We start from the raw sequence: 16,934 nt of genomic DNA, 5'->3' as shown, positions 1-16,934 counted from the left end.
TGTGTCAAATCTCTTCTATACAACCCCATGATTGGCTGTTCCTAAAAACAAGTCAACCGTAGCAGCCAATAGGGATGGGGATTGCTGTAACAAACCGCGAGTGCCTGTGTTTCCTGTGATACAATGCTACTTTTTTGTTTTGGTTTAGATTACTACTAGTGTGCATTATAAAAAAAAGTATTTTATATTTAGCTGCCATGAAAATTGCCACAGTGCTGTCAATCTGCTGGAGATTAACATCTAATCATTTACATAATAATCATACCAAAAATAAAATCCTTATTTTTTGGTGTCATATATTTTATATTAGTAAAACATGTTTTGTGGTAAAACAACAACAACAACAGTATTTACACTTTTGAGCCACAGCAACGTCATATTTTGGGTTCCGGCAGCATGACATGGATGGGATAGAATGCTGTGAGCAGTGCATCAGGAGGGTGGCGCTGTTTGGTCACCAAGACCAGGCTGAACTTCTCAATGCGGTCCAGCATGAACTCAGTTCTGGCATACTGAGGACCATCTGTGGAGCGCACCAGGCTTAGGTACCTACCGGGAGACGACACACCTTGATATCAATCTCGCAATGAGAGGGTGCAGCCTTGCATTTTTTTCTATGTCTTACACCACCACTTAAATGTAAAGAAAATCTAACTACAACTGAGAAAGGTTCATATTGAGATGATCTATGCGCTGGCAGTAAGCGCTTGGTACTGTACCTCTCTTCTTGCAGGAGCTCCTTGTTCATCAGCTGTTCACTCAGCCCTGGGTTCACCTGGTCTAGCTGGTTCTGTACACTCTCAAACAAGTCCACCTCCATCATGTTAATAACCAAGGGCTTTCCGAACCTGCAGACAGGATTACATCAGAACAGCCTTTCTATTCATACATACATTTATCTGTGTCCTTATTCACTCCTTTATTTAAACAAAAACAATATTTTTTGTGACATATTTACTGTTGGCAATTCAAATGAGCAGCCCGACCCTGAATTTGATATACATTAAGGTTTTACAGCAAACTCTTAAAAACACTTCTTACACCTGCTGCTGTCGTTGATGTGCATAACTCAAATTTAGGCTTAGGCTGCTCATTGCCGGCACCCCTGTAATATCTCTCTCTCACACCTGATGGCCCCCAGTAAAGCGAGTCTCAGTTTGTCAGGCTGCATGTCTCCAGGATGCAAGGCGTCCAGGTAGTTAGTGTCTCTGTAGCGTAGAAATGTGGCAGCCTGACCATAGGTATCCACAAGCAGGGGCCACCTAACATCAGATACACAGCCAGTGTGGATAAACTTAATTAACTGAATCTAATGTTAAATTGTAAACAGAGCGATTAGCTAAACACAGAGAGATGAACAACCTGTTTGTGTTTTGTTTGAGCAGCTAACCTGAGGGCAAAAAGTCATACTAAAGTGAGTAAGTAATTATTATAATTATTTTACCTGCCATCCTGCTTGATCTTGCCGCCTACATCTTTAATAAGAACTTCCTCAAGGTCACGAACCGGGCAACGAACCCCACCACTGTCCAGGACAGCATCTTAGTTCACATAAACACACACTGTGAGAATATTACATTTTGTGTTGCTCCAGGGAAAGGTGTGTTTGTTTGTCTCTGTGTCTGTGTATGTGTGTGTGTGGGGGGGGGTACCTGCATGTGTGTGTGCGTGTGACATTACATACCACCACCAGACTGCTCTCTCAGTGTCAGCTTGGCAAGGGATAGTTTCCCTGCAGCCTCATGAGCTGCTATTTGAGCTTTCGCCAACACATCTTCAGCTTCATGAACAACCTTTACGCACGCACGCATGCGCACACACACACACACGCACACACACACACACACACACACACACACACACACACACACACACACACACACACACACACACACACACACACACACACACACACACCAGTACTGAGACAATACATACATCATTACTTCAGTACTGAGACAATACAACTTTAGCAGTGTGCTAAAAAAGTACAGTAACTACCAGCAAGGTGACTTTAGCCTGCTCCTCCATACCCTTCCTCACACATGTATCATGTTCTGTGATCCTCTTATTCAGCTCAACGAAGGCCTTCTGCAGCTATATACACACACAGGGCGAGTGACGTCAGAGTGATGAAAGGGACATTTTCCCTGTTCATCTTGGAACTATTGATTCCAGATGTGTCTTACCTCTCTTTGGCATCGCTCATGCTCTTTCTGGAGCTGATCCACCTCCCCTTTCAGCCTGAGGGAAAACACAGGCCATTTTTGGTTTGCACGTTTGCACTGTTTCCCCCTATCAGTGAACAGTGTGGGGAAATCATGTCAGCTATCCTCTCTATCTGTCCTCAACTCAGCAAAAGTGACTATGCAGGACTGGCCTGATGACGTGACTTAACAGGACTGACGTGCCTTTGTGTTGAAGGAGAGGGGAAGTAGATAGATATAAACATATTACAAATAGTACAAATAATGTGTGCACACAACATCTGATCTCTGGCCAAGCTATTCAGTTTCTCTTACTGTTCTGGCTAAATTGTGTATCTTACTCTGTTGTCTATGCTGTATGCATGAGACATTACCTAATTAGACTATGTTTGGGAGCATAGGGTTGGGTTTTGAGAGTGTCATACTCTATGAAAGGTTTCTGTTTTGAGTGGGAGGGGTTGAACACTTGGGCGTGACTCTTACCGGTCAGTCTCCGCCTCGTTCTGCTTTTCCTCTTCCTCTGCCCTCCTCTGTTCCTCTGCCTTCATCTTCGACAGCATGGAGTCAGTGGCACTCAGATCCCAGTTCTGTAAAGTGGCAACCACAGCCTCTTCAGAAGCCACCTGGAACATGTCCACAAACACATAAGCCCAAACATGGCTTGTAAAAACACAATTACACAGCCGCCCTCTGTATCTGTCTCTCTCATTCTCACACACACACACACACACACACACACACACACACACACACACACACACACACACACACACACACACACACACACACACACACACACACACACACACATATAAAGAACCCTGATTATTGTCTATGCGCACACACAGTCACACATACCTGCTCTGGAGTGCTACCATCATCTGCATGGGTCCTCGGGTCTGCCCCAAGCTGTAGAAGAGTCTGCACTGCCCCAAGATGGCCTCCAAACGCAGCTCTGTAGATTGGAGTCCGTCCAAATGCACCCTATTAACAAAAAAAAAAACACTTCTTGACATACTTCTGCAATTGCTTAGGCCTTAGGCATGGACATTTAACTCCAATACTCAGAAATATATATTTAGTTGTTTGCCTGCTGGAGAAAGTTTGTGGAAGACAAACACTTCCAAAGAAAGGGTTTAAGTCAAGTCATGCTTGTTTTTTTAATTTAACCAGGCAAGTCAGTTATGAACAAATTCTTATTTACAATGACGGGGAGGGAACAGTGGGTTAACTACCTTGTTCAGGGGCAGAACGACAGATTTTTACCTTGTCAGCTCAGAGATTTGATCTAGCAATTTTTCAGTTACTGGCCCAACCCTCTAACCACTAGGCTAACTGCCTATCAATAGATGTGAACAGTCGTGGCCAAAAGTTTTGAGAATGACACAAATATTAATTTCCACAAAGTTTGTTGCTTCAGTGTCTTTAGATATTTTTGTCAGATATTACTATGGAATACTGAAGTATAATTACAAGCATTTCATAAGGGTCAAAGGCTTTTATTGACAATTACATGAAGTTGATGCAGAGTCAATATTTGCAGTGTTGACCCTTCTTTTTCAAGACCTCTGCAATCCACCCTGGCATGATGTGAATTAACTTCTGGGCCACATCCTAACTGATGGCAGCCCATTCTTGCCTAATCAATGCTTGGAGTTTATCAGAATGTGTGTGTTTTTGTTTGTCCACCCACCTCTTGAGGATTGACCACAAGTTCTCAATGGTATTAAGGTCTGGGGAGTTTCCTGGCCATGGACCCAAAATATCAATGTTTTGTTCCCCGAGCCACTTAGTTATCACTTTTGCCTTATGGCAAGGTGCTCCATCATGCTGGAAAATGCATTGTTCGTCACCAAACTGTTCCTGGATGGTTGGGAGAAGTTGCTCTCGGAGGATGTGTTGGTACCATTCTTTATTCATTTATTCATCTTTATTCATTTTTTGGGGGATTCAGTTCATTTGCATGGCAAAGAGGGACTTTGCAATTAATTGCAATTCATCTGATCACCCTTCATAACATTCTGGAGTACATGCAAATTTCCATCATACAAACTGAGGCAGCAGACTTTGTGAAAATGTATATTTGTGTCATTCTCAAAACTTTTGGCCACAACTGTATGTTTGTGTGTGTCAGTGGGAATGGGTGGGTGAGGGAAGACACTCACTCTCATCTGACCAAGAGCTAATATTTCTGTTCGTGCTGCATTCTCTCACCCGTGTGTTTATGTCCGCACCCCTTTCCACCAATAAGGTGATGACTTCCGGCTGACCCCCACCTGCTGCTTCTGACACTGCTGTGTTGCCATTGGCATCTGTGATGTTAATCATGAAAAGTTGGTTTAGCAGCCGCTGGCGTTTGCCTGCTTCATCCAACCCAAGGCCACGCTTTGTGTCCCTATCAGACACCTAGACAAGGACCAGTGCATCTATTAATCTTTGTCATGTCTTCATTACTTGTCCACACAGATCTCACAGATATCACATATCAGTCTCACCTCCTTCAAAATTGCTAACACTTCCTCTGCCTCTCCATCGAACGCTGCTTCCAGAAGTCGAGTTCGCAGAACCTGCTCTTCCTTCTTCCCCTTTCTCTCGTCCTCCTCCTTCTTCCTTTTCCACTCTGCCTCTTCCTGTTCTCTTCGTACGAGTGCCACAAAAGCCTGCAGGCCAATCAAAACACACCTTTCAGGGTACACACACTTCTCATTTTCAGAAACAATGACATTACATTGCATTTCATACACTGTCATTTTCATATAATTAGCTAACCTCTTTCTCCAAGCGATCCATAAGGTCTTCATAGTCCTGTTTTTCCTTCTGTCTCCAAACCCGCTCTCGCCTGGCCAGCAGGCCTCGAGTGGCCCGCTGGATGGTCACTGCAGCTAGCTCCTCTGGAGTCAGCTCTACATCTACAACAACAATAAACATGCATACAGTGAGTACAAACAAGTCCCTGTTATTTCAGTTTAGTATCGATATGCACATTTTTTATTTAGTTTTAGTTGTCTAAAAATATTTATATTTCCTTTTTATATTATTTAGTTTCAGTTTTAGTGTTAGCTGCAGAAAGCATGCGTGGTAGGCTTGTAACCATTTGTGTCTGTGTTTTTTACTTCACTTATTGCAACTCGGGGGCAGTAATACATAAGATGATGGGTAAGGTTAGGTTTCTATTATAAAGTAAAGCTCAATATGACTTGGATTTAAAAGGAATAGCGTTGCGATTGGTGCAAAAAAAATATGTTGGAAGGAAACAATCCAATGCTTTTTAACTGTAGTAGTACATGTAAGAAGAACCAAGTTAGATAGCTAGACAATTTTTTCCATATTAGCTAGTGATAGCTAGGCCTATTTGAAACATCGCCTTCTCCTGGCTGCATTTACCCGCTAGATACAGTGGCTTATAAACCCAAAAGCTTGAAAACCCAACTCGACCCCATTCGATTTTCCCCCAAAGTTTGGAGAAAATAACTAAAACTGAACATAATTCATGATAGTTTTTATTTCATTTAGTTTTGGAATCAAAGTTAATTGTTTCAGTATAGTTTAGCCTCAGTACAGATTCATTGTATTGTCTTTGTCCGTCAAGGTTTATTTGTTCATTTCCTTTGTTCAACCAGATAAGTTAGAGAACATTTCTCTTTTACAATAACAACCTGACAAGAGTAACAAAGCAAAGCCACAGACTCACACAACAACACCCATGCAGTATACATAAGATTGTACAGTCGACTTTACAGCCTAATCCTATCTGTACAGCCCAAATATTTGTTTAACCTGGAGGATTCCGTTTCTTTGTGCTGCTCAGTATGTTGAACTTGACGACAGCTATTTCTAGTTTTTATTATTATAATTTCCCATATAGGCCTATATGTTTAATAAACACAGCGCATTCGGAAAGTATTGAGAGCCCTTCACTTTTTCTACATTTTGCAATGTTACACCCTTATTCTAAAAATGGATCAACATCCCTCAACAATCTACACACAATACCCCATAATGACTAAGATTTTTTAAATAAAAAAAATAAAAAATACACAAAAACTGAAATATAACATTTGCATAAGTATTCAGACCCTTTACTCAGTACTTTGTTGAAGCACCTTTGGCAGCAATTACAGCTTTGAGTCTTCTTGGCTATGACACTACAAGCTTGGCACAGCTGTATTTGGGGAGTTTCTCTCATTCTTCTCTGCAGATCCTCTCAAGCTCTGGAAGGTTGGATGGTGAGCGTCGCTGCACAGCTATTTTCAGGCCTCTCCAGAGATGTTCGATCGGGTTCAAGTCCAGGCTCTGGCTGGACCACTCAAGGATATTCAGAGACTTGTCCCGAAGCCACTCCTGTGTTGTCTTGGCTGTGTGCTTAGGGTCGTTGTCCTATTGGAAGGCAAACCTTCACCCCAGTCTGAGGTCCTGAGCGCTCTGGAGCAGGTTTTCATCAAGGATTTCTCTGTACTTTGCGCAGTTCATCATTCCCTCAATCCTGACTAGTCTCCCAGTCCATGTCACTGAAAAACATCCCCACAGCATGAGCATGATGCTGCCACCACCATGCTTCACCGTGGGAATGGTATAGGCCAGGTGACGTGACGCTTGGCACTCAGGCCAAAGAGTTCTATCTTGGTTTCAACAAAAGGGCCGCGGCTTTTGTGGAGCGATGGATAACGATGCTTCGAGGGTGACTGTTGACGTGTGCAGAGCGTCCTGGTTCGCGCACAGGTCGGGGCGAGGGGACGGACGTAAAGTCTATACTGTTACATATAGACAGATGTGTGCCTTTCCAAATCATCTCAAATCAATTGAATTTACCACAAGTGGACTCCAATCAAGTTTTAGAAACATCTCAAGAATGATCAAAGGAAACGGCATCCACCTGAGCTCAATTTTGAGTCTCATAGCAAAGGGTCAGAATACTTATGTAAATAAGTTATTTGTTTCTAAAATCCTGTTTTCGATTTTTCATTATCAGGTATTGTGTGTAGATTGATGAGGATTTTCTATTTATTTAATCCATTTTAGAATAAGGCTGTAACGTAACAAAATGTTGAAAAAATGAAGGGGTCTGAATATTTTCCAAATGCACTGTATATGGTTTATAAATGTTTATTTAAGTTTGATTTGCTGCATTTATCTAAATAAAAGTTTTGTATTAAATGGAAATAATAATATACTGTACATAAAAGGAATGTAGGCCTAGTATTTCATACCATCTCATGAATACCATCTGAGAGCTACAGCTGAAAAGGCTTTCAACATAATTGCTCATTTGTTAACTAAAGGAGTACGGCAACAGCTGTCAAAGCTATGAATCCCGCTCTATGATATGTAGTGAGGCAATTATCTATGTACTGAAGACAACTTAATTTTACATGCTCTACAGCAGGGTTCCCCAAATGGCGGCCCGCTGTGAATTTGGCATGCCGGTGGTTTTATTTGCCCCCCACAAGTTTTTTGAGAAAAAAAAAATGTATAAAATAAAAATATGGTTTATTTTATAAAAAAAATTGTGGGGGTGAGGGGGGGCATTTTCATTGTTGGACATAAAAGAACGTAAAAACACCAGGAAATCAGCTCCAATCGATTTGAATTTTGAAAATCTGTTCCCAAAGTTCCAACGGATAACAGAGAGACGTTTTGGGCTCCCGAGTGGCGCAGTGGTCTAAGGCATTGCATCTCAGTGCTAGAGGCGTCACGACAGACACCCTGGTTTGAATCCAGGTTGTATCACAACCGGCCATGATTGGGAGTCCCATACGGCGGTGCACAATTGGCCCAGCGTCGTCCAGGTTTGGCCGGTATAGGCTGTCATTGTAAATAAGAATTTGTTCTTAATTGACTTGCCTAGATAAATAAAGGTAAAAATATATATTAAAAATAAAAAATGTGATCGTATACAAATCATAAGAATTAATAATAATTGATTTATATAGCACTTTTCTACCAACTGAGGTACTAAAAGCGCTTTACATAGTAGGGGGAAACTCACCTCATCCACCATCAATGTGTAGCACCCAACTCAGTGATGCACGGTGACCATTTTTGTGCCAGAACTCTCACCACACATCAACTATCAGGTGTAGAGGTGAGGAGTGATATACGCCAATTAGGAATGAGGGGGATGATTAGATGCCATGATGGAATGTGGTCAGGTTGGAAATTTTGCCATGACACCAGAGCGTACACCCCACCCCTACTCTTACAATAAATCCCATTGGGATTTTGAATGACCACAGAAAGTCAGGACACCGATTTTAACGTCCCATCCGAAAGACGGCACCCTGCACAGGTCAATGTTTCCAAATGTAATCAAGGTTTTTGTCACGTTCACTGATGGAATGAGGAGACCAAGGTGCAGCGTGGTAGGCGTACATCTTTCTTTTATTAAATGACACTGAAAAAACAACAAAATACAAAACGAACGTAAAGCTATGTGCAGTGCAGAAAGCAACTACACAAAAACAAGATCCCACAAACTAAAGGTGGAAAAAGGCTGCCTAAGTATGATCCCCAATCAGAGACAACAATAGACAGCTGCCTCTGATTGGGAACCATACCCGGCCAACAAAGAAATAGAAAAACTAGAATGCCCACCCAAATCACACCTAACCAAATAGAGAAATAAAAGGCTCTCTAAGGTCAGGGCGTGACAGTTTTAGTCAAATATTATATCTGTTTAGGCTTCTTGCGGTAAATTTGCAGTCTAAATGTTTTATTTTTTATTATGTTTCGGCCCCCGATCATCCGCTCAAGAAAAAATTTGCTTGCGGCTGAATGTGGTTGATGATCCCTTCTCTATAGTTCCTACTGCTCCCATGTGTGCCTTGGGTGGTGCCTGCAGGAAACAATGAGGGATTGTTTTCAAGCTTGCATCATTTCCTTTGACCACATCAGACTCCCTTGGGTGTAATGAAGAGTAACAGACAGTTGTGTAATGTAAGCAATGTGTTCATTCTTCTGAACTCCAGGGTGGTTAATGAATGTGTGATTGCACACTGTCCCCGGTAAGAAGAACACAGCCGATCCTAGGGAAAAATTATTATTATCTCCTTTTTTTCCCACCCCTTTTTCATGGTATCCAATTGGTAGTTACAGTCTTGTCTCATCGCTGCAACTCCCGTACGGACTCGGGAGAGGCGTGCGTCCTCCGAAATACAACCAAGCCACACTGCTTCTTGACACAATGCCCACTTAACCCGGAAGCCATCCGCACCAATGTGTCGACGGAAACACCATACACCATGTCAGCGCCCAGTCAGCCACAGGAGTCACTAGTGCGAGATGGGACAAGAACATCCCTGAACATCCCTGCCGGGCCAAACCCTCCCCTAACTAGGACGACGCTGTGCCAATTGTGCGCTGTCCCATGGGTCTCCCAGTCGCGGACGGCTGCAACAGAGTCCGGACTCTAGTGGCATAGCTAGCACTGCCTTAGACCACTGCACCACTCTGGAGGCAATTACTATTCTCTTCTGGTCGAGTCCTAACTTGAGATGAGCATGCTTAACTGGCTTTCTCATAAATCAAGCAACACAATATAGTCTATCATGCCCTGAGCGACAGCAGCTTTTTAGATCTCAGGGAAGTATCCTGTCACCAATGTACCTCAGCCAACATACTACGGGCGAGTTTCACTTCTACTACACAAGCATTAGGCACACAGATCTCAACTGATGACTAAGGCCTAGGTATATGAGGACAATCAAATCAGCACTTCTTTACATTGTTGCAATGGAAGTAAGCTAAAGGTAAATTGTCTGATTTGGCATGATAAGAATGAGCAATGCAGAGCAGTACTTTTCTTTGGTGGTTGCACTGTCTTGGCAGAGGTGTTACGTCTTGTCTTGGCAGCAGCAGCTTTGCCTTTGGACTGACCACCCTGGGTCACACCAGTGCTCTGTCTGCGCTGGGGGGAGGCACCTTCCAGAGCACAAACAAAAAGGGGAAATTAGACTACACATTAAGCGAAAGAGAAACACATCTCTATGTACAGACGGCCGACACATTTAATGTGATGGTAACCAAAACCAATTAACCAAAACATGTACCATCACAAGTTTAGGTACATACTTAAATGTTTTTACAGCAAAGTAAAGTAATGAAACAGGCAGGGAGCAGGTCTCGAACCCTCGACCTTCTAGCCCGAAGTCCGGCGCGCTATCGACTGTGTCGATTTCCATAAACCCAGGGTCGTTACACTAATTTAATGTTACTTTGTGTTTAAAATGGGCTGGAGATATTGATAACTTGTTAACGTTAATTGATATAAAGCCTATTAAACAGCTTCAACCTCCAATTGTTTTGCATCTTCATTTCAGACAACAACATTTTACTTAGACCTAAAATACTTTCATATTCGGTAATCAGATCCCCAATGGCTAACGTCGTTAGACACCTCGACTTGAAGTTGAATTCCAATGCTATTCATGGTTTGCATACCTGCCTCTAATGATTGGACTGCTCCCTTCGACCGTGCCTTGGCTCCAGTTTTTCCTGGGCTTATAGTACTACGTGAACTCATATTTTGTCCAAATAATAGTTCGACGAACCAGCCTAGAAGCCCATTACTCTAGTACAATTAGCCAAAAATAGATTATGGTTTCAAACCTACGCAATTTAGCTGTTGGATTCACAATCCCTTCCTGAACTCTCACTGGTCACCATGGTAACACTTGCGCAGCTTGGTCTCACGCGAAGGTAAAATAGAAATAGAATGAATAGAATGGGTTTGTCAACGTTCAAGTCAATAGGCGCGTTCTAGCGGATGTCTTTTGTCAACTCCGTAACCATTCTTGGTCAACGCTTTTCAAAGTGTGTTGCATTGTCTGACTTGCGCCTACCAATTACTGTATACACTGAGTGTACAAAACATTAGGAACACCTTCCTAATATTCAGTTGCACCCCCCTTTTGCCCTCAGAACAGCCACAATTCGTCGGGCATGGACTCTACAAGATGTCGAAAGCGTTCCACAGGGATGCTGGCCCATGTTGACCCCAATTCTTCCCACAGTTGTGTCAAGTTTGATGAATGTCCTTTGGGTGGTGGACCATTCAAACACACAGGAAACTGTTTAGCGTGAAAAACCCGGCAGTATTGCAGTTCTTGACACACTCAAACCGTTGCGCCTGGCACCTACTACCACATCCCGTTCAAAGGCACTTAAACCTTATTAACAAATATCAACAAACAAAAGAGGAATAGTCACATGCAAATAATCATACATACAAACTATTTACATTGCCAGGAATCCTAAACAAACAAATCATATTCATTAATAATACAACAAGTTTTAATTGCATTTTTGTTTGAATTAGACCATTTGCATTTGTGAGTATGAAACGTACCTAATATTATTAGCAGTTTAATTAAATATACTACATCTTTATCAATGTCAGAATTTCTGAAATAAATCATTATATCAAAACCATTAAATAGTACAACCGGTCTTGTTTTTGTTTTTGTAACAAAATTCTGTATGTCAATCCCAAAAAGTATACTATAAATACAGGTTAAAAAAACAACAATGCAAAATGGTCTCCTTCTCCATTCCACAGAAATCACATTTATAATCAATATTCAGCTTGAATCTTTCCAAAACATGTTTCACAGGATAAATTCTATGTAACATTTTAAATGAAACTTCCTTTACCTTGTTACTGATACAATATTTGTTAGCAATCTTCCATGCTTTCCCCCATGTTATATCACCATAGATATTTGACCAAAAGAATTGTAGTATCACAAACAATATTCCTAATCTGTTTATTACTACATTTATCTTTGATGTTAATGTTGCCAATGAATATATTTTAATGTAAATATATGTTACTTACATCAACCACAGAGGAATTTAAAAGAGATACAACCCCCCTTGGAATCGCATCAAAAACAATTGCATATTCTTTCGGGGTTATTGGAATTTTTAATTTATCAAGAAATGACCCATGTGAGAGTAGATATACATCCTCAACCACAGAGGAATTTAAAAGAGATACAACCCCCCTTGGAATCGCATAAAAAACAATTGCATATTCTTTCGGGGTTATTGGAATTGTTTATTTATCAAGAAATTACCCATGTGAGAGTAGATATACATCCTCAACCACAGAGGAATTTAAAAGAGATTACAACCCCCCTTGGAATCGCATAAAAAACAATTGCATATTCTTTCGGGGTTATTGGAATTTTTAATTTATCAAGAAATTACCCATATGAGAGTAGATATCCATCCTCATTCAGTAACTGACCAACCAAAATAATTTTATTCTCAAACCAGTTACGAAAAAAAAAGACTTATTTTTAAATCGTATATCTTTGTTGGGGGGGGGGTTATTTTTATTTTACCTTTATTTAATTAGGCAAGTCAGTTAAGAACAAATTCTTGTTTTCAATGATGGCCCAGGAACAGTGGGTTAACTGCCTTGTTCAGGGGATGTTTATACGCAAACATCCAAGCTAAAATCGCCTGCAAGTGACATCAATAAGGACTTTAGCTACTCCAGGGAGTGATGTGCAGCCTCTCGTTGAGTAAGTGAAGTTGAAGGGTGACCGGGGGACTGCAGGCTGTCATATAATATATCCTTATAACTTCCTCTGTGTGCAAGTTTAAAATAATCGGTTCAATGACATACATATTGTGCACTATAAGCAATTATTGTTATCATGATTGTCCTCAAATAATTGTTTTGTTTTTTACAAAGAGATTTTTCTATTCACTATCATGGGGGATTCTGTTTTCTGCTAACAATGCCGTAACACGCTCGGCCTTGAACTTCCATGGCTTCATTGAGAGGGGTCAGTCGTTCTCCCCTGGCGCCAACGTGTAGACTGCATCAACTTTAGAAAAATCATGTGATCAAAGGTCATGAAGTTTTGACTGCAGTCGACTGCAAGTTTCTGCAGTTGCTCTTCAATTCAATTCAAGGGGCTTTATTGGCATGGGAAACATATGTTAACATTGCCAAAGCAAGTGAAGTAGGTCATATATAAAAGTGAAATAAACAATAAAAATAACAGTAAGCAGTAAACACTCACAGAAGTTCCAAAAGAATAAAGACATTACAAATGTCATATTATGTATATATATATATATATATATATATAGTGTTGAACGATTGGCAAATGGTCAAAATACAAAAGGGCAATTAAATAAATGTAAATATGGGTTGTATTTACAATGGTGTTGGTTCTTCACTGGTTGCCCTTTTCTTGTGGTAACAGGTCACAAATCGTGTTGATGTGATGACACACTGGTATTTCACCCAGTAGATATGGGAGTTTGTCAAAATCGGTTTGTTTTCAAATTCTTTGTGGATCTGTGTAATCTGAGGGAAATATATGTCTCTAATATGGTCATACATTTGGCATGAGGTTAGGAAGTGCTGCTCAGTTTCCACCACATTTTGTGGGCAGTTTCCGAATAGCGTGTCTTCTCTTGAGAGCCAGGTCTGCCTACAGCGGCCTTTCTCAATAACAAGGCTATGCTCACTGAGTCTGTACATAGTCAAAGCTTTCCTTAAGTTCGAGTCAGTCACAGTGGTCAGGTATTCTGCCACTGTGTACTCTCTGTTTAGGGCCAAATAGCATTCTAGTTTGCTCTCTTCTTTTGTTAAATCTTTCCAATGTGTCAAGTAATTATCTTTTTGTTTTCTCATGATTTGGTTGGGTCTAATTTTGTTGCTGTCCTGGGGCTCTGTGGGGTCTGTTTGTGTTTGTGAACAGAGCCCCAGAACCATCTTGCTTAGGGGACTCTTCTCCAGGTTCATCTCTCTGTAGGTGATGGCTTTGTTATGGAAGGTTTGGAAATCGCTTCCTTTTAGGTGGTTGTACAATTTAACGTCTCTTTTCTGGATTTTGATCATTAGCGAGTGTCAACCTAATTCTGCTCTGCATGCATTATTTGGTGTTTTACATTGTACACAGAGGATATTTTTGCAGAATTCTGCATGCAGTCTCAATTCGGTGTTTGTCCCATTTTGTGAATTCTTGGTTGGTGAGCAGACCCCAGACCTCACAACCATAAAGGGCAAAGGGTTCTATAACTGATTCAAGTATTTTTAGCCAGATCCTATTTGGTATGTCGAATTTGATGTTCCTTTTGATGACATAGAAGGCCCTTCTTGCCTTGTCTCTCAGATCGTTCACAGCTTTATGGAAGTTACCTGTGGAGCTGATGCTTAGGCCAAGGTATGTATAGTTTTTTGTGTGCTCTAGGGCAACGGTGTCTAGATGGAATTTGTATTGGTGGTCCTGGTGACTGGACCTTTTTTGGAACACCATTATTTTGGTCTTACTGAGAAATACTGTCAGGGCTCTTCACCAACTTCATCCTGCAGCCATCGCCTGCATTGTGGGAGGCTCTATTGTCAACCATTCATTAGCTACCTTGATCCAAACAAACTATATATTTTGCATTTTCATTTACTGTTCCATATTTTATTGAACCTGTTGTCTTATGTATGCATTTGTTCTGGCGTCTTGTATAGAATACTATCCTAGTAGCAGTCAGATATTTACAAACGAGGCTAGTATTTTGCCAAGAATCTACCTAACTTGCTAGCTACTTTACCTACCTAGATGATATTAGAAACATACCCTTATTTTACCAAATCCTCTTCTCCGTCAGCCAGTGGAGGTTTATATTTCATCCCATAGAATGTCTGCCAACTATATGAACAAGGTGAAATCTATTTTAATTCATGGTGTCAGAAGGCACTGCTTTATTAAAGAAATTCAAAACTAACTTGTTGGCATGTTCTGTTGAGGATTCAAATCCCAATTTAACTAATTGCAGAATGTATCCATATTTATTTGACATGAATGCACCTAGTCACACATCAATCCCGTCAAACACCTGAACTCCAACAATCACATTGTTTTAAATAAATCTAAATATTAAACAATGCAGAAATATGCCTTTTATACATAACATATAAACATCTTTCTTGAAGTAAAGATTACATTTACTTAAATTATCAAAAATATCTTCCCAACTATTTTGCGATCTGTATGGCACAGCTGTCAACATCCTGGTTCTTAAATTAAACTGGTATATTTTCCTATTTATACTATTCTTGTTCCTCCCCCAGTTTTGATCCTTTGTATTAGGCAGACAGACCAGTTCCCTACCTCCTTCTACTGCCACCTCCCTTCTCCATTTTTGGGGTAGTGCTGTAATCAATTGGTTGTAATCTTGGACTGACCAGACCTTCCCATGTAATTCCGATAGCTCCATGAAATACATAATTCTACCACTCCAATTTACAATATAATTTAAAAACAGAATAGCCTTCTCAAACAAATTTTCCATAAATACAAATATTTTATCAACCAGCACATTTGAGTTCAATCATAATATTTGTTGTAATATTTATTCTATCTTTTCTGGGGGATGAATTTGAAATTGTAACCATCTCTGCATTGCTTGTTTGAAAAGTGAGATACTTTGAACAGGGTTTCATTTTCAATTCATTGAAAATGAGAAATGGCAATCTGCACAAAGCAAAAAGGCCATTTTTAAACAAGGGATGAGCTTTCCTTAGTAATCTATTTGGGAACAATTTTGGATTCAAGTAAAGCTTTTGTATAAGTGAAGCTTTTAGAGAGAGCTTTAGTGCTTATATATTTAATCATCTCAGCCCACCCAGTTTATATTCATTATATAGATATGCACGCTTCATCTTGTCTGGTTTAGCATCCCAGATGAAGCAACAACAACAAAAAAGTATGAACCATCCGGAGTAGGCAGTGCCATAAATAAGTGAGTAAACTGAGATATGACTAAGGAGTTTTTTCTGATGAAATCAAGGCTGAAGTCTTTGGATTGAATGCCAAGCGTGGAACCTGGCACCATCCCCACAGTGGAGCATGGTGGTGGCAGCATAATGCTGTGGGGATGTTTCTCAGCAGCAGGGATTGGGAGACTATTCAGGAAAAAGGGAAAGATGAACGGAGCAAAATACAGAAAGATTATTGATGAAAACCTGCTCCAGAGCACTCATGACCTCAGACTGGGGTGAAGGTTCACCTTCCAACAAGACAACAACACTAAGCACACAGCCAAGACAATTAGGGGGTGGCTTCAAGACATTTTACATTTACATTTAAGTCATTTAGCAGACGCTCTTATCCAGAGCGACTTACAAATTGGTGCGTTCACCTTAAGACATCCAGTGGAACAGCCACTTTACAATAGTGCATCTAAATCTTTTAAGGGGGGGTGAGAAGGATTACTTTATCCTATCCTAGGTATTCCTGAAAGAGGTGGGGTTTCAGGTGTCTCCGGAAGGTGGTGATTGACTCCGCTGTCCTGGCGTCGTGAGGGAGTTTGTTCCACCATTGGGGGGCCAGAGCAGCGAACAGTTTTGACTGGGCTGCGCGGGAACTGTACTTCCTCAGTGGTAGGGAGGCGAGCAGGCCAGAGGTGGATGAACGCAGTGCCCTTGTTTGGGTGTAGGGCCTGATCAGAGCCTGGAGGTACTGAGGTGCCGTTCCCCTCACAGCTCCGTAGGCAAGCACCATGGTCTTGTAGCGGATGCGAGCTTCAACTGGAAGCCAGTGGAGAGAGCGGAGGAGCGGGGTGACGTGAGAGAACTTGGGAAGGTTGAACACCAGACGGGCTGCGGCGTTCTGGATGAGTTGTAGGGGTTTAATGGCACAGGCAGGGAGCCCAGCCAACAGCGAGTTGCAGTAATCCAGACGGAAGATGACAAGTGCCTGGATTAGGACC

The 16,934-nt window shown here is 41.2% G+C and overlaps 1 protein-coding gene across 4 annotated transcripts; it reads right to left on the bottom strand.

Annotated features, from left to right (window-relative positions):
* Positions 1-288: 288 nt before the first annotated feature.
* Positions 289-10,892, bottom strand: LOC115135328 (IQ motif and ankyrin repeat domain-containing protein 1). 4 transcript variants are annotated; one of them, XM_029669904.2, is made up of 14 exons: positions 10,644-10,892; positions 10,002-10,124; positions 4,977-5,116; positions 4,703-4,867; positions 4,422-4,613; positions 3,066-3,191; positions 2,691-2,794; positions 2,190-2,244; positions 2,002-2,097; positions 1,685-1,793; positions 1,445-1,541; positions 1,128-1,262; positions 720-848; positions 289-549 (listed from the first exon to the last, which is right to left on the bottom strand). In XM_029669904.2, the coding sequence occupies exons 1-14, from the start codon at positions 10,723-10,725 to the stop codon at positions 375-377; spliced, it is 1,728 nt and encodes a 575-aa protein (XP_029525764.1). In that variant the 5' UTR covers positions 10,726-10,892; the 3' UTR covers positions 289-374. The 4 variants fall into 4 exon arrangements, with proteins under 4 accessions (XP_029525764.1, XP_029525763.1, XP_029525767.1 ...); XM_029669903.2 differs by having other exon boundaries at positions 290-549; positions 2,691-2,830; positions 10,644-10,891; XM_029669907.2 differs by having other exon boundaries at positions 290-549; positions 2,691-2,830; positions 4,484-4,519; positions 10,644-10,891.
* Between the last annotated feature and the right edge of the window lie 6,042 nt (positions 10,893-16,934).

Source organism: Oncorhynchus nerka, linkage group LG10 (genome assembly GCF_034236695.1).
Source record: "Oncorhynchus nerka isolate Pitt River linkage group LG10, Oner_Uvic_2.0, whole genome shotgun sequence".
Classification (NCBI taxonomy): domain Eukaryota; kingdom Metazoa; phylum Chordata; class Actinopteri; order Salmoniformes; family Salmonidae; genus Oncorhynchus; species Oncorhynchus nerka.
The sequence above is the reverse complement of the archived record's forward strand: the minus strand, read 5'-3'. Positions and strand labels throughout refer to the sequence as shown.

Excerpts from the sequence above, each read along its gene's own strand:
- LOC115135328 (XM_029669903.2), bottom strand. The coding sequence starts at position 10,725 with ATGAGTTCACGTAGTACTATAAGCCCAGGAAAAACTGGAGCCAAGGCA. Across the intron at positions 1,542-1,684 it reads GAGAGAGCAGTCTGGTGGTG|ATGCTGTCCTGGACAGTGGT; the intron begins GTATGTAATGTC and ends ATGTGAACTAAG. Across the intron at positions 1,263-1,444 it reads AAGATCAAGCAGGATGGCAG|GTGGCCCCTGCTTGTGGATA; the intron begins GTAAAATAATTA and ends ATCTGATGTTAG.